At 34.5% G+C, this 18,527-nt stretch overlaps 2 protein-coding genes across 3 annotated transcripts in view; one reads left to right on the top strand and one right to left on the bottom strand.

Moving 5' to 3' along the window:
- Positions 1-4,930: 4,930 nt before the first annotated feature.
- MS3_00002833 (uncharacterized protein) lies at positions 4,931-17,505 on the top strand. 2 transcript variants are annotated; one of them, XM_051210485.1, is made up of 6 exons: positions 4,931-6,318; positions 9,397-9,456; positions 10,323-10,386; positions 12,021-13,397; positions 14,509-14,862; positions 17,271-17,505. In XM_051210485.1, the coding sequence occupies exons 5-6, from the start codon at positions 14,542-14,544 to the stop codon at positions 17,289-17,291; spliced, it is 342 nt and encodes a 113-aa protein (XP_051070479.1). In that variant the 5' UTR covers positions 4,931-6,318; positions 9,397-9,456; positions 10,323-10,386; positions 12,021-13,397; positions 14,509-14,541; the 3' UTR covers positions 17,292-17,505. The 2 variants fall into 2 exon arrangements, with proteins under 2 accessions (XP_051070479.1, XP_051070480.1); XM_051210486.1 differs by lacking the exons at positions 4,931-6,318; positions 9,397-9,456; positions 17,271-17,505 and adding an exon at positions 16,915-17,196 and having other exon boundaries at positions 9,778-10,386.
- DNAH1 (Dynein heavy chain 1, axonemal) overlaps positions 16,167-18,527 on the bottom strand; it is a 44,284-nt gene continuing 41,923 nt past the window's right edge. The window contains exons 19-20 of the mRNA XM_051210484.1: positions 17,561-17,795; positions 16,167-16,373 (exon numbers count right to left, since the gene is read on the bottom strand). Coding sequence (XP_051070478.1) covers positions 16,252-16,373; positions 17,561-17,795 — 357 coding nt within the window. The 3' untranslated portion in view covers positions 16,167-16,251. The remainder of the gene's footprint in view (positions 16,374-17,560; positions 17,796-18,527) is intronic.

The raw sequence follows: 18,527 nt of genomic DNA, 5'->3' as shown, positions 1-18,527 counted from the left end.
GCGATCAGCTACCGCTGGCGTGGTTGCGTACAAGACTGCCACTGCTTTTGGTGTACCTATCTGGACTTTGATCATGCCCTTGTTTGCGCCAATCTTACCTTACTTCTCAGTGGCCAACGAAGTGACCGCCACCAAAGGATTGATGTCAGCAAGTTGGTAGCAATTTCACGACGCCATCAAAATGGCGAGTAAAGCCGCTTGCGGCTCATCCGAGCCACTGGCAGCAAGAAGTCTGGTGTGAGTGAAACAATCTGCGAGGATGACGGGATGCCAATCACTGACATCCATCGACGTCTTGGACGATGGGCAGAATTCTTCGAGGGGCAGTTCAACTGGCCTGCTGCTCCGGCAACATCGGTCAGACTGTCCTGCCCTCCATGACCGGTGACGACTGATCCACCAAATGAGGCGGAAGTCCGCAAGGAACTCCAACTCTTGAAGCGCTACAAATCACCTGGCCCAGATGACTTACCTCCGGCTCTTTTTAAAGATGGTGGTGACTTCCTGGTTAAATAACTGACAACGTTGTTTACAAAGGTTTGGGAGCTAGAGAGTGTACCAACGTCATAGAATGAGCCGGTAGTTGTCCCTATCTTTAAAAAGGGCTCACGTCGTTTCTGTAACAAATATCAGGGGATAAGTCAACTTCCGATCGCGTCCAAGCTATTGGCTTCCGTCATACTTCGTAGGTTGTTCAAAACTCGAGAAAGATTGACTCTCGAGGAGCAGGCTGGGTTTCGTTCTGGTTGAGGATGTATTGATCATATCTTCACCCTCCGCCAAATGTTAGAACACCGTCATACTTATCAAAGTCCAACAATCGTAGTGTTTCTTGACATCAGGTCTGCCTTCGATTCGTTGGACAGGACTGTTCTGAGGGACTGTCTATTGAAGAAGGGTGTTCCTGAGAAGTTAATTAACATCTTAAAGGCCCTATATACAAACAACTCAGACAGAGTGAGGGCGTACAACTACCTCTCTTCATTGTTCCATCCGAGCGGTGGGGTTAGACAGGGTTGCCCAATCTCACCACTCCTCTTCAACTTTGCCATCGATGACATTCTGGAAACAGCTCTGATGGTTGTAATTAATGGCAGTGTGGATCGGTTGCCTGGGGAAAGACTTCTCGACCTTGAGTATGCGGATGATATTGTCTTTTATTATTTATTTATTTCAACACATAAATATTGGTACAATAGGGCACCAAATATATTTGCGCCACACCATATTTGTGTGTTTGTGGGCTGTAATACTGCCTGGGTGCCCAAATCGAAGCAGGTTGTTTTCTTAGGGGTCCACTTCTTGAGCCTTTGTCCTAAAGGTCTGATTCACAAGGCAGTGGAGCATTGTGAGGAGATGCATTCCCGTGGTTGGCAACTAAATGCCTATTGACTGTTAAATATGTGATTTCCTTTCCTCTCAGTGAGTTCTACTCCGGACTTACTGAGTGTGACTGCTTGTTATTGTATTGAGTAAAATATTATCTAGCTTAATCTTGCTGTCTTACATCTGAGGGGATTTTTTCAGATGACTGATGTTAACATTTATTGACACTACTTGTCACTACTAACTTTTTCTTTAATAGTAAACATCAAAAACTGATTTCATTTAAACAACCATTCAAAATCAGGAGTCACCGGGCACTTGTTATTTCCTAATATTTGGCTTCTCCGGAGTGCTCATTTATGAACTCTTCATCGAGAGTTGAACTGAGGACCTTCAGGCCTCATGGTGAACAATTAATCTTGTACTCGCTTCGTCGGTACATATACTAAAATTGGAACGATACAGAGAAGATTAGCATGGCCCCTGCGCAAGGATGACACGCAAAGTCGTGAAGCGTTCCATATTTTTGCCCCCTGAATGCCCTGGTACGGCCGACAGTGGGGAGAGTCCGCTCTCCCTCTCGAAATACTCTCACACGGCCACGCGTATACAGCCTCTGCCAGGGAAGTCCTACTCATTGCCTTCTCGTGGCGGGGGTGTTGTTTACGAAAATGAGAGGACGAAAAGCGAATGTCCGGCGCTTTAACCGGATTCCAAATCAATGGTGCACATGGGCTCCAGTATCCTGCGGGAACAAATGGCGTATGAACCAATCGTTGGTCACCGGCTACCATGGGACTGCATCTCCTTACGATGCTCCACTGCCTTGTGGGTTAAACCTTTAGGTCAAAGGCTCGGGGAGTGGCCCCCTAAGAAAACCACCTGCTTCGGTTTGGGCACCCGGACAGTATCACAGCCCACACACAAATTGATGAACTCTTTATGCCTATGGAAATTACCTTTCTCGCTTTGAAAAACAAACAATTGATTCAGATTATTATCATTACAATTATTGTCATTATTAATACTATTATTATTATTACTACTATTATTGTCATTATTATTATTATTATTATTATTATTATTATTATTATTATTTTCCACATTATTCACCCTCTTTTATACTTATACAGCGGCTCGTCTTTGGTGGAAATTCGACTGTATCTAGACGTTCTCGAGTCACTGTCCGGTTGAAAATTGTATGTTACCACCGAATACGAGGACTGAAGCAGTTTTTCTGAAACCACGTGCACCATTCAAACTGGCTGCCTTCAACGTTCGCACATTTATGGAGGTCGGACAACAGATAGGGATGGCTATTTCTTTGGAAAGTCTTAATATTGATGTTTGTTGTCTATCCGAGACCCGTATTCAAGACTCTGGCGAAGTGCTACGTCGTTCCTGTAACAACTATCGGGGGATAAGTTTACTTCCGATTGCGTCCAAGCTATTGGCTTCCGTCATTCTTCGTAGGTTGTTCAAAACTCGAGAAAGATTGACTCTCGAGGAGCAGGCTGGGTTTCGTTCTGGTTGAGGATGTATTGATCATATCTTCACCCTCCGCCAAATGTTAGAACACCGCCATGCTTTTCAAAGGCCAACAATCGTAGTGTTTCTTGACATCAGGTCTGCCTTCGATTCGTTGGATAGGACTGTTCTCTGGGATTGTCTATTGAAGAAGGGTGTTCCTGAGAAGTTAATTAGCATCTTAAAGGCCCTATATCAAACACCTCAAGCAGAGTGAGGGCATACAACCACCTCTCTCCATTGTTCCATTCGAGCAGTGGGGTTAGGCAGGGTTGCCCAATCTCACCATTCCTCTTCAACTTTGCCATCGATGACATTCTGGAAACAGCTCTGATGAATGTAAGTAATGGTGGTGTGGATCTGTTGCCTGGAGAAATACTTCTCGACCTTGAGTATGCGGATGATATTGTCTTACTGTGCGATAATGCCCAAGGCATGCAATCCGCACTTAATCAGTGGTCAATCAATGTCCGTAGGTATGGTATGTGCTTTGCACCTTCGAAGTGCAAAGTACTTCTACAAGACTGTCAGGATTCTAATCCTGTACTCACTCTGGATGTGGAGCAGATAGAAGTAGTCTAGAAGTTCGTGTATCTAGGTAGCTGCATAAGTGCTGGTGGGGGTGTGAGTGATGAGATCAATGCACGTATGGTGAAAGCTGGAGCGGCTTAGGCCAATCTGCGCCATCTTTGGCGCCTTGGTGATGTTAGTCTGGCTGTAAAAGGTCGGATCTACAACGCGTCGGTGAGAGCAGTTTTGCTCTATGCTTGTGAAACCTGGTCTCTCCGAGTTGAGGACGTTAGACGACTCTCTGTGTTCGATCATCGCTGTCTCCGAAGGATTGCTGACATTCAGTGGCTACACCATGTCAGTAATGCAGAGGTTCGGCATCGTGTGTTCGGGCACAGAGATGGTAATTCAATTGGTGTCACCATCTTGAAACACCGACTTCGGTGGCTTGGACATATTCTACGAATGTCGTCCCAGAGAATTCCACGTCGTGCATTATTTGCCGACTCTGGGACTAGTTGGAAGAAGCGGAGAGGTGGTCAGTGCATGACATGGTGTCGTGGTATGAAAGAAAGCTGCACGGGACTGGCTTCTGTTGGTCCTTCACGACTCCCTGGTTGGGGTCTGAGAGATGGTGCTACACAGTGGCTAGAGACGTTATCAGATATGGCTCAGAATAGAAGCCAGTGGCGATCCTGCTGTAACCTTCTTTTACTTTCTTCATAAAAAGTGGTTGTGTCTCCTTTACCTGAAAGATTTCTTCTGATTGTACCTTTTCGTTCCCTCGTTACTACCACACTACCTTACTCTAATCTCTTCGTCATTGTTCTCTTTTTCTTTTGCGCTCCTTAGTTTTTTTTTCTACTTCTCTTCGAATTCTCATTGTTTTGTGTGGCGCATATATATTGGCGCTCTCTTGTACCAATATTCATGTGTTCAAATAAATAAATAAATCTTCACACCACTGCTCTGGTATCCAATAGTGTTTATATATCTAGCTACAGTCAATTTGCGATATTGTGCAACCGCTTTTTAATCTCACTGGTGAGTGATTGTCTTAAACTCGTCGTGGTTCAACTTCACTAATCAAAACGTTTTTCTACATATTTCTTCTTTCTTTCTTCTGATGTATCAGAGATCTGATTATATTACAATAATCGAGCTGTTGTGTAAATTGACTACTAAATTTTCGCCTTCCTATATATGTATTCAAAGTCATATCGTCATGTGATACTAACAATTATTTACTATTCTCCTCATATTTCCCTAGGATATATTAAACATTTTATCGTGTAATCTTCTAGTGGTCGATAAATTCAGTGGTACATTTAATAATACTGCCATTCAGAAATACAACAAACGTGTGCTTTTCTGCCAAAGTTGTTGTAGCATACATAAACATAAGATAAAGATGAATAGCAAAGAAACTGAAATAATCATAGTATCAGTGACAATGAAAAGTACTGAAAATCGGGAATCTGGTTTGGAATGACGTAAGGGTATATATATATATATATATATATATATATATATATATATATATATATATATATATAACGTGGTTGGGGTCCGCTCAATAGTCTTCATAAGTGGTTGGACATGTTGAGCGAAATGCTTGAGAATTGGTCACAATGGCTCAGATGAATTCGCTCCTTATTTCCTTCTAGATCTTGCCTTCTAGTATTCGTTCATGTTCTTTGTGAAATATGGTCTCGTTGATTAGTCTGTCTTATTATTATTTATTATTATGATTTTTTCGTCTCCTCTACTATTCAGTTTGTTAGTTTTATTTCATTTGTACTGATACGGTATTTCATTCTGCTTCAAGTTCAACTTCGATTGTTTTGTTTACCGTGTATAAAATCACAAAATTAGTAAATTTACAAGTTTTTATTAAAATTTTTATTCATATGGATTGAGAATAAACATTTTCAGGTATTTTAATCTGTTTAAAACAAATAATTTTGTAGGTCGTTGAGAATTTGATCGTATATATATACTGTTAGTAATTAATTAGATTTGTAAGCCAAGTATAAAGTGTTATTAGTTTACTACTGTTAATGAAAAATTTGACATGAAAAAATTAATGAACAAATTACACGTTCAACTCATGTAGACCACTACCATCGCCTTTATTCCTCTAATCAAAATAATATTAAAAACGAACGTAAAAGAAAATTTGAAGCAAAATATAACTCAATTAATGGTAAACGATTATTTCTGTGCAGATTAGCGGAAGTTCAATTAAGTGGGTAAATAAGTATATGTATGTGTGTATGTTTGTTTGTGTATTCGTGTGTACTTCATGTATATCTCATTATCATCACTTACCTTACATTCTTGTATTGATTAAGGATTAGTTTTCATTTTCTGTCGAGATTCATTTTCTAGGTAGATCACTTTTATTTTCATTTAAAATTCGCAATATAAATACAAATGAAGTGTATGTTTATATATTAAAATAGATAAATAATATCATGTATTGGTTAACTACATCATGCAATCAACTATCCATTATGTGTTGTATAACATACTCCACTTAATTCATTATATATAAAAATTATATTTGAAATAATTTCAGCGGTTGAAATTTAAAATAATTCAAGTGTTTGATAATTTTGATTATTAGTCTGAAGAAATCCAAAAAAGTTTACTCGATGGAGCGTCATTGCTGCCGTCTAGCGTTTCGGGAAGTCAATCTTTAAGTCAGTTTTCTGTGAAGATGGGAATAAGGATACAATCATTGCTATTCGCTTATATATTTATATAGTTGGAAAATAGTTAACCTTACAAACTGACAGCAATTGGAGGGCTCAAACTAGAATAAAACATTCAGCACCCAATATTTCTCGATGTTTAATCGTCCTTCCTATTGGATCAACCCTGTTGAACGTATCGTCAGGCATCACATGATAAACTCGATTTTATTCTTTATTCTTACCTTGAATTAGATAAGTAAGTCCTTTAAGTTTTGTTTCTTTTTCTGTTAATTTAAAACTAAGCTCTTTCGACTTTTCTGGTGTTTGACTTAATTTATAGGTTATATTCTCTGATATAGATCAATCAGACCTGCTGGGAACGAAACAGTTAACACCATTGGGACTGAATGATTGTTGCGGCATATCACAAACTGATGATTATTAAGCATTGACCGCGAGTCCTAAAGATCATGAGTTCAGTCCTTTGTGAAGTTGTGGATGTGCAGTACTGACGAGTCCCATACTTGGATAAAACAGCTGTATAGTGCTCCTTGCTTTTTAATGGTACACCAACTGAGACCAATATGTGATGGACATAACGTGAAATCTTTATTATGTGTATGTGTTCTACCGATTAGCAAATTAATCTTTCTCTAGAATGAAGTAGATTTAATTCTGTGATAAATAATAATCGATTCCATTTGTTTATATTTTCCCTAGAATTGTCAGTTTTCGGTTATGATATATCATTGTTGTGTACGTATACATACTTATAAACTGTACAGTTGCCATACTGACCACTACAAGTAGACAGACGAATAATAATTTATTCTCTAGAAGGAAATACATCAAAGAATCCAAACTTTATGTGGTTTTACCAAAAACTAATTCAATTCCATCAAATATTCATTGAGTAAATTATTGTATCACAACGTAATTCTCAAGTAGTGTTTGATATACTACTCGACTTATTTCATAGCCCTTGTATTAAGGTCTAATTACCCTATATCTGTGGATTGAAATCAAAGTAAATAGAGTGTAATTCGGACCTAAAGGATGGTACAATTCGGCTTACCATTTAGGTGAATAATTTGTCTTACAACAGATCTATGTTACATTCCAATCAGTTTGACTGTTATAGTGAATTGTAATTAGTCCATTATGTCTTTGGTTGTTTTCTTTGATTTTAATGGTTTAACTGATCACAACACATCAATCTCACCACCAGAAAATTGAATAAACCATCATCTGTCTGTCCTTACTAAAAATAGCTATTCTTACAGATTCATCAAAAAGTGTCTAGCAAGCCATCAACATAGCAACACCAAAATTCATCCTGATCAACAAAAAGGCAAATCATCTCACCATGTGTGATAAATATGTCAGAAATCACCATAAAAATTCTAAATCCCACTGCAATCAAGGTAGCTCATAAGACAAAAGAACAACTTTATTCCATCCGACGTGGATCAAAAGACGCTACAACGAATGGAAACTAACGGACTATTGTCTACCAAACTAACTGTATCAGTTCTAAAAAATATCACATTGAAAAATGTAGATTCCTTCTTTATCTGGCTATACATGCACAGAAATTTCGATGTAATATGTCATCATATGTTGTCACTCATTTCGATTCACTCAGATAACCACAGCTACAAATCTGTTTGAGAAAACACCAAATTTAAGGATTTGGAAATTTTAATGGTCTACCGTTGGGGATCATATGATAAAATCATTGATAAAATTATACAAAAGTACAACTTTCTGGTTTTTTTGGCACAAACTGTCATTAATTAACTGAATGATAGCTTTACTGTCAATCAATCAGTCATGAATATTATCGGACCTGAAATATATATGTATTGGTCCAAGTTGCCACACTATAACCCTACAGCAAAAAAACTATCAAGGCATGCTAGAGTAGTAGAATTAGTAACAGTATCAGTGGTAGTAGTAGAAAAGATTAAATAAAAACAATTTGGTTCAAGAAAAATGAATGAATTTTCAGAGTAAAAAGTGTATGATAATTTTAGACTGAATACCTAAAGGAAGTCAGTGAGTGGATATGCGTCATAAAGGTCAATTCTGACTCATATTACACAACGTCTTTAATCGCTGCTAACGGTAATCATGTGTTCCCCAACCAACTAGTCTGCATCTACCCACACGGCTCATAAACAAATAAAATGGTTTTGGTTTGACCGTTCTTACATTTTCTCCAACTTATTCCGATACCAGTCAATATTTCCTGTTGAGGTGGGCTGTAGTTGAGCATGAATAAACAGTCCAACCTTCTCAGTCGATGAAAATTCACTATCTTAGTTCCCTATGTCTAACCTCAACATTACTCACTCGATGGTCCCAAAATACGTAAGCAGTGCTTCAAAGACACTCATGACCAAATGCTATTAACTTGTGATTATTCTCTGTACTTTTAGAGGCCACGTTTCACAGCCATAAAGCAGAACAGCAAATTGCTTTGCAGTATACTCGTCCTTTAGTTTTACTGCAATTTGTCAATGTTATTAATGTTTATTGTATTAAGTTGACTTTTTTAAAGAAATTTTTGGTTATGGGACACATCATCTTCTGACAGTAGTAACTCACCAGTAAGTAAAATTCTGTTCATCATCATAATGTCTCGTCTACATAATTGACTTAAAAGTTCTTGTGTAGCATTGTTTTCTATGAGCTCTGGTTATGGATCAAATCATTCTGATAGTTTAACAAAGGAAAATGGGAACTTGATAAGTCAAGTAAAAATTCATTACATATCGTAGCATTGAGGGAATTTTAGGATACTTTATCGTATTTTCCCATGTAGTGCAATTTTTATCGATGCCAAAAATGTAATGCCTTCATATCAACATCTTGCGGTTGACCAGTCTTTTAGTCTTTCCACTTAAATAACTTCTAGCTTGATAGTCGACGTTGTAAAATGTTGGTTGTCATCATATTCAGTCGTTATTCTTTTTAACCAATGAATTACTTAATGATTCACGTGCTTATATAACACAAAGTAGAACATATTAAGGATTTATTTTCCAAATAACCCATAGTGGGCCAGAAGCAATTAATGGTATCAAACAGTTGATCAATCTGTACATTGATTTTTACCTAGGTTCTTTCATATTTGATTAATATTTTGAGTTTTATCAAGTTTTAAACGGTCTAAGGGACAAAAGGGATGCAATTAGTCTATATAATTCATCTTCCAATTCAATTATCATCGTTGTTTACATAGTTCATTATGAACAACATGCTGCACACCTTTCATATACAACAGAATTTATTTACTATTATAAATTTCCTACGTTTATTTAATTTGTAGTCACTTGAAGCGGATCAGTATTCTGTCTTTAATTCAGCTATGTTTTCTTCGTGAGTTGAGGTAAGTTCAAATTAATAATATATTGATTTCGTCAACTACAGTCTATTCAGTAATATTTCATTTAATCTTGATGTAACATACCTAAGGTTAGGAAATAAAAATAAAAACCATTCATTTATTCCCGACTGAAATCCAAGAGGTCAGCATCGATCTAAAATCATTCCAGTTAGTTTTATAAGGATGAATGTTAAAGATTAATTGTTGAACTTATTATGACGTAAATTAACTGGTAATATTCAAGTTTATAAACAACGAAATCGATCGAATGGTAAAGTATTTAGTGACCATTTCCTTATCATTCATTGATTTGTAGAATAAATGTGATTTTATGAATATTCTGCATTATACATATGACTTGTAATAGTTACATTTTCATCCCTGTGTCGTGCGTATGATGAAGGTTGAGTGCGTATTGTCAGTTTGAGAAATATAGGATTTAAAGCAATTAGTTCCTTTCATAAATTTTGATTGATCAATGAGAAGACCGAGTTGATCTAAAAAATGTGATGTATTTGCGCTACACATTTTAGGAAGAACCTCTACCTATGGGATTTATTTTCTCCACAACATGCCAAAATTTCTCATTTGTCGATCGACGCTTAATTTGTAAATCTTTATGATCAATTGAACCTTCATGTCCCAACCACTTTAGATAAGCAAAGTTGGTTAAAGGTGAAATTGTTTGATATTGCGAGAATGCAATTTAATACTATCTGGTCTTTAAATTAATGAAATAATCATACTAATTTCATAAAGTTTACTTTTCACTAATATCAAGTTATTAATGTTGTTTGGGTTGTCCGTTCATATTGATTGGCTCTTATTTCCGAAACTAAATTTAAACATTTATTTTATTCAATTTATAGCCATAAAAAACCCCCAACTAAAAAAATGTCAATTATATGTCAAACCTTCCCCACTATGGATCATGTAAGTTAAATTTAATCTTGGTTTGGCTTATTTCCAATGAAAAAAATGTACAACATTAGTTATCGTGTACTCATTAGTAGCTGGAGGTAATTCCCGGAGTTTGGTTGATTAATATCACAAATTGGTTGAAGTTAAACATCCAAAGTATTGTATGCCGGCTTGGTGGTGATCTAGAGGTTAAGCACTCTGTGACACCAAAAGATCGTGGGTACGATACCTTTCGGTATGCTTATGAATGGGGGCTTTTGAGAAATTTCATACTAGGACAAAACGGCTGTCAACTGATTCCTAGCTTCCAATAATCATCTGTTCTTGATCTCAATGACATTCAACTTTCTCCATAAATCTTCCCTTACTAATATTAAAATAAAGTTGTACAGCAGGGAAATGTATGTTTTACTTGTCAAAGACTTTTATTTAGTAGTGAGCTCACACAAAGTCTAAGTGACTCAACGTAGTGGCCACTATGTTTTTAGTTGATAGCTGAGAGTAGTAAAAGGCAAACTCTAAATCCGGGTTTCTTCCCCTTTGGCACTTCTCAGCAAAGCGTGCCTACAATCTCAAGGAAATTGATACAGTAACCGAATAGGCACATATAACATTGGTCATTACTCAGTGATCAACTACTTGTAAATATCTTATTCGTAAAGGAGGTCAGTCATCGGTTGAATAGCTTAATAATAGCATTTCATACTGAAGCTAGGTGATATATTAAGTAGTTGACGTACTCACCCTTTGATTATAAGAAACCTTTTTAAAAGTTATTTAAACATAGTTATCAATTTGATGCATAATAAATGTAGACCTTCCACTTCTAGAGTATTACGACGAAGCTTCTGCGTATAGCTTAGATGTCTTTTAACAATTCATAATTTCACGACAAAGCTTTTCACTATAAAATGTGTTTCAGTGCTTTACTTTTCATTTATTTCAATCAGACTTTATCCCTTATTCAAAATAAATAATATTGCTTTATTCCTATGTTTTTTCGTTTATCTTCTTCTGATGCAGCATGGTTGTTAGCTCTTTGGAGTAAATATCATGCACGAGAAAGTTAAGTATCGAAACTTATCTATAAGTTACTATTTTAGGACCGAAATCAGAATTTTTATGTCTCTTAATATAAAATTAGTCGTCAGTTTATTTGGTCTATCCGTCTTAATTGGATGTGTTACTAATATTGATGTTATCATATGGTTACAAAGAAGTTTTAGTCTGAAATTTCTTTCGTAACATTTAAAAATGCATGCACTGTTAATCTACCGTACAACAGGTACTGTCTAGATTGAAGCAGATATTGGAAAATTATATTTAACGTTTCTGACAAAATAGGGAACGATTAATAATAAGTCAGTTCACAAGAAATTGTTATACATTACAAAAAAGCATATCGTTTGTATGGTGATCGTTGGTGATGTCACTTATATTCATAGACCAGATAAGATATATGGTACTACTTCTAGTATCAGGGACTAAAATTGGTATCGTACTGATCTCTTTTTCTTTGATATTCGATTGCGTAATCACAGCTTTGCTTTATTATTACGTTTTGTCTATTGTTGTTAATCACACTGTAGCTCACTAATTTCGAATGTTTTAGTAATTATTTATCTTCCTATCTCTTTCTATTACAGTCCTTTGTGTTCACTCATATCTGTGTGTATCATATAAAATATCCAACATTATTAGATAATTAGTAAAAGTAAACATTCCGATTCTCATCTACAAACATCAATTAAGAATAATAATGATTGCAGAAACCCATCAATTTGTTCGACGGATACATTATCTCATTTATCTCAACTTGACCAATTATTACCAATTATACAATATGTTGTAATACGCTCTGCAATTATGTATTTAGGTGCTGAATTGGATTTTATTGAACATTTAGCACCGAAACGTTTATCACTTCATGGATTATTACCTTATCTAATGAATACATTACAAGAATGTTATGGTCAAATTCTAAATGAAGGAAGTAGTATATAATCGATTATTCATTTTAAATAATATGTGTATTTCATGAATTCAATGCTTGTTATCTTTTGAAATTTGTAAACCATGTTTTTTTGACTTTTTTTGCGATCAAAATTTTACTACTTATATACTGAATTTGTTATCTAACACACTGTTCATTACATTAACATTATTTTTTTTCTACAATGGTTGCCATTAATTAATTATTATTATTGTTGCATTTTACTGGTATTCTTTTTTTGTTGCTACATACTATTATGATGTTAAATTATTCTCCAAGAGAAAATGCAGCTATTTCATTGTACTTGACTGAATTACTAATAATATTGTTTACGTTATGATTTTCTATTTTCTTTTATCAGCGTATTGTTGATGTACGTTTTCTCTGTTGTTATTGTTCTGGTTAAAATTGAATGCACTCAACTAGTACATCCATAGAAGTACATTTTACTTTACGCTATTATATATAAGCTTATTAAAATCCTTAATTGCTTTCTATACTTTTCATTAAGTTAAAAAAAGTTATCATACTATACCATAAATATGTCAATCAGTTTAGATTTGGGCAGAAATATAAACTGTCCTGAGTTGTTATAATCAAATATAAGGACGACGAGATGAACAATGATGACTGACAAACGAAGGAATTAAAGTAACATATTCTCAGTGATGAAGTGAATGATCAATTACTGAGTCTATTGCTCAAAAAGATATAACCTATAACCTCGCTGCGGCAAGCAACTTCTCCAGTCTAACATGATAATACCAATAATTCATTATTCTGTTGATTTATTCATTCTTTTGTTAATAATCTAACTCTTTTGCATCACATCATTGGTTCATTTTCTCCTGTATACTATTTTTTCTATTCAGCTCAATTACTTTCAACGGTAATGATTTAGGCATTCGTTAGCATCAAGTTTGACTGGATGTCGTAGAAACTGATGAAGTCCCTTTACTATCACATGATCCTTGTGTAGTTGCAAATAACTGTCTAACTTCTCAATTTGAACACTACAAAGAAACTATAGGTGAGTTATATATGTATTCCTAATATCTGTACTGTTTTGTCGGCTTTGTTTTTTGACGTTTTGGTTAATTTGTTAGGCGTTCATAGAAAAAGTTATATTTTGTTTGGGATCGATAGAAACTTTTGATGAGATCTCATGATGTTACTGCTAGAAGTCGTTATAACAGACTAGATGAAGAAAACAATTTCATCATAAAGACCAGACAAGAAGTGAACGCAACACTAACACATGAATACTACTTTACATTTCCAAATGTGGCAATTCTGAATACCCAAACATTTTTATTGAATAAGTATCCACTTGACTGGTGAAAATATTCTCGTATATTTCATTAAGTACAATTATTATATAATAAGTGGAAATTACTTCATACATTTCATTTTACAATGTTTAATCAAGGCTAAGAACAAGATTTGCTGTTAAATAATGAAGTCATATTCTATTTGAAAACCTATCATATTCATACAGAATATAGTTACAATGAATGATCTAGTTACCTATAAAAAGATTTTCATGTTCCAGTGAATTATTTTCAAAAGGGAACTTCAGAATTAGATAAAAAAAATATGGTAAGATGCTGTCAGTTAGTGTTTGTGAATATTGCAGTTATGATTGATGAAGATTTTTGTTTGAAACCTAACTATGTGAAGTAAAGGAGATGGATCTACCAACGATAATCAATAGAAAAAGCGATGAGGTAACGAAACAACACAACTAAGGTGAAATTTACTGGATGAATACAAGTCAGTGGATTTTTAAAGGAATTTAGTAAGTGAAACCATTTAGGGTTAAGTATGTTTATTAGAATATAGTTTGATTGACCACGTTGTCTTACTGTATAGATAGATCCCTTGGGAAAAACTTGATACTAATCCCCTCTACAAAGGGAAATAAGTAACGCGCCTGATATTCGTTAATTATCCTAAATCCTCTAGTACTTTCCACTTCATGTCCACTAAATTTCTGGTGATCTCACTGAATTTCTGTCTGAAATCCATTGACATATTAATGTTTTTTTTTTGCAAATTTAGCCTGTTCTCAATTGATGAGAAGCAATTGTTGAATACTACTAAACTCTTAACTTTACTTTTTTATATTTCGAAACATTCAGTTTGCCAAGATTTCTTGGAACCCAATAATTTCAATGAATATACAAATACCTCCAATTCAGGCGGTACGTTTAGTTCTTCATTGGTTTTCTGAATGGAACAACTCTGAACGTGAATTATTTCTTTCTACATTAAATTGTCTCGAAACGGTGGATCATCATTTATCCATTGATGATTCATTATCCATAATAAGTGAAATGAATACCAATGAGCATGACAATAGTTCTATACATCAGAATAATACTATTGGTCATCAAATGAATGATACATTCTTAGCACATTTAATGAATAGGAATTTGCAAATTAATTCAGAATTTGTTGAAAGATTAGATTCATCAGATATATTTCAATGTCAAGTACGTTTATTTCATTTTTGGTATCCTCAATGGTCATTAGAACAACGTGTTCAATTAGTCAGTAATTTAAAAGATATACAATTAAAATCATTAGACGGAATTTCGTAGATTTTTTTACATATTATAACTGTTTTCACTTTAAAACGACTGAGGACAATATTAGGCTCTAGTTATCTCCAACGTTTTCAATGTATAAAAGGTGTATTTTATCCATCATTTCCGATCATTTTTTTTCCCAATTATTCAATACTGCATATCAAAGTTTAACTTTCCTAGAAGATTTTATTTCAATCATCTAGAGTTATCTCCAATTGTATGCTATGAAAACGTTAGTTTAACGCTGACTAAAATCTCAGATGACAAATATTAACATGTGAAAAGTTGAAGCTGGAGGTGGAATCTCCAATAAAAATTATACTAGTGCAAAACGTTCATTTACTTAATGGACAGAAAAACAACTAAAATGATTGATATGTCTTACTTATTGGACATTGAGAATGTTGTAGATAATCTCAGATTGTCTATTTCCATTGTACTATTAACTTAATTGTCCAGTGGTTGTTTTTGTAATATTGAGAGGAAAGAAAGCCCCTTTTTTATTATAATTGACAGCTTTTATACTGTATTTGTCAGTATTTCGTTGCAATTTTTCAGTTTATTTTAAATATAACGTTTGTTTTGAATATGCTAATAGTTTATTTACTTTTGATAAACTTGCTTCTTTTGGACAATTATATTGGGCTGAGCTATCCGCTCATCAGTAGTAGTTGACTTTATGTACTACAATCGTCGTAATATTATTTTGAGAGTTTCCTCTCCCATGTTTACACACGTAAACATATCAATCAACAGAAGCGCACAAGAGATTTATTTTTACCATATATGTGTGTATATATGTATAAACGTCTTGAGCGGTGGCCTATTTGTTATGGCGTTCGACTTTCAGTCACTGAATTACAGGTTGGACCCATGCTCCACCTACTTCGGTTTAAGTAACCAGATAGTATCACTAGTTCTCACACTTATAGTGTAGCTCAAATCCAGGTACTTGGAGAGTAAACTAGTTTAAATCTTTAAACAAACTTCTATCCAGTTATTATAAACGAGAGTTATAAATGCCAGTCCCTCGAAGGGGATAGATGCTAGAATAAAACTGTTTGTGGAAACCGACGATACATACATACATATTGCATCTTTGTCTAATTCTTTTGAATTTCTTTTCTACTTTTATTCTGTTTTAAGATGTGTTAATTATAATTAAAATAATACAGCGAATGCAAAGAACAGATACATATGTATGATTAATAGTAATAATATTGTGTTCATTTCTCTCAAAGGTATCTGATTTGTATTTTTCTATATTTAAACAATACAAATGTGTTAATTGTTTTAATAATTCAGTGCACATAATAAAGCTACACCACGTTGAACCCAGTGCTTTTGTTGTTGATCAGTTGGAATTTCAATGGAAAATACAAAATTTGTTGAATGACCAGTAGTTGATAGAGTTCCTGCAAGTGTAGAGTAAAATATACTAATAATGAGTCATTTCAAACGTTTGAATCATTGAGTTATTTTATATACAAAACCAGAATTTTTAGTGTAATTCATAGTTTTTTTCATTATTCATCCATTCATGCTGGACATCTCGTAAGTTATTAAACTTAATTCTTATTCGTCCTTACGAAACACGACTATCACTGGACTAACATTGAGATATTCGCATAAAAATTTAAGTTTGATATGTGGTAACATTAAATATATCTACTACCCGATACTATAGAGATTGAACTACATTCTAAAACACGTATCATGTTGTTACGTACTACTACATTTAAATTTTGTGAAGTGATACCAATAACGGGCTAAAAATAGCCAGACGTTCTAGTTGCTTAATGTTTCGTATTTGTGTAGATAGGTATCTCTGATAAAGACTGTCAATATCCTCTATGGCTATATCTTCTTGAGTAACCATTTACTTTTTATTGGCGTTGCAATCATGAAGAACTTATTACTGTCTGTCGATGAAGTTTGGTTTTAATTCCAACACAGGTATTTTCGAAAAACTGCTGTTGTGATTAGTCCTTGAGGAGCCTTGCTAACTTACATGCGTAAAGCACTTGTCGGAAGTTAACGAAAGATTTATTGAAAAACGTGTCGGTTTATAACAGATATGTTAACAACAACGTTTTAACATGTAACGTATTTAATACCGTTCAAAATTGTATCACTGTACCAAATATATGTCTGAAATCTCATCGGAAAACTGTCTTTTGGTCGAACTTGAAGCTTTACTAGTCTACATGGGGTTCTATATCACATGTCTGTTCCCTACGTTTGAAATTATTGTCTATGTCAAGTTGATCATATCTGCAAACTGGCATGAATTCTGTAATTATTATTTTCAGAATATATATTTAATGAACTGATGCCAATCGGAGAATAAAGGCGGAATGAATAGTTGTCTTAGTAGTGCGCACTCCCAATTCTACAGGGGGTCGATTTCATATCTGGTTTCAAACACTCAATGGCAAAGAGTGATGGGTTCACATTTCTGAAAAGTACCCAAGTGGGACAAAGCATCTGTCTAGCGCTTCCTTATTTTTATCAATTCCTTAATGAATACTAACTCAACATGGAATTTATATTTCATATACTATTATTATAAATTCCTTGACCATAACTAAATAGACATTACCTGCACGTGTTAACGTTTTGTATACTGGACATTCATAAATTCCTTGACTTGGTGATTTACGATTTTCTGTTGGTATAAGCCATATAACTGGCATATTGACAAATAATTCTTTTGGTCGTGATTCACATAATAAATTGAGTGTGGAATCCCAACCAGCACCTTCTAGATATAAGCCACGAATATAACTTCCATCGTCAGGTGATTTATTCAATTTCGCATTGTTCTCTTTCATTACCTATTCATGTATAAAATAATAATATATAATAATCTTTAAAAGTGTATTTATTAACCGAATTTAAATTAAAAATCTTATTAACTGTTATGGAGAAGTTTATCAATTTTCTGTAGTAGGTTACTTATCTTTTCAATACACTAGGATACACTTTACTGAGTTACTTCCCCTAAGAGTTAGAGATGGACTTTTTTAAGAAGTACCACCAGGCTTGACATATAAGTCCAGAGTTTCTTGCATTTTGCGTTCATGAACCTCATATTCTTCATTCTGAATAATTACATTTCATACTTATTCTATGTATTGGGTTCATCGGAAGTAAAATGTTTAAGTGTAGAGTCCAACAGGAGGAAATTAAACCGTTAGGTGAAATTATGAATTTCCCCCAATTAAACTGACCGAGTACTAAGAACAACATGGCAAGACGTCTATCTCAATATGTGGTGTTGTTTAAAGTAGAAAGCGTATCAGTAAAAGCATGAAACGATTAAATTAGTTTCATACACATACTCCCCTTTATCATCTTAAAGAGAGCAAGAACGAAGATTCTAGCAGAATAGCATGAACCAAATGAAATAAAATGGATCCCTGCTATTCTTCTAGAATCATTAGATTGGCGCTTGTCCTAAGTTTTATTCAGCTAAGACAGTTGAATATCTGCAGAATGCTCCTTTTCAGCTATAAATACTTTTTGTACATATTTTTATTCTAATACCTGTTGAGTTACGTTGAAGC

This window comes from Schistosoma haematobium, chromosome ZW, assembly GCF_000699445.3.
Source record: "Schistosoma haematobium chromosome ZW, whole genome shotgun sequence".
In the NCBI taxonomy this organism is placed as follows: domain Eukaryota; kingdom Metazoa; phylum Platyhelminthes; class Trematoda; order Strigeidida; family Schistosomatidae; genus Schistosoma; species Schistosoma haematobium.
The sequence above is the reverse complement of the archived record's forward strand: the minus strand, read 5'-3'. Positions and strand labels throughout refer to the sequence as shown.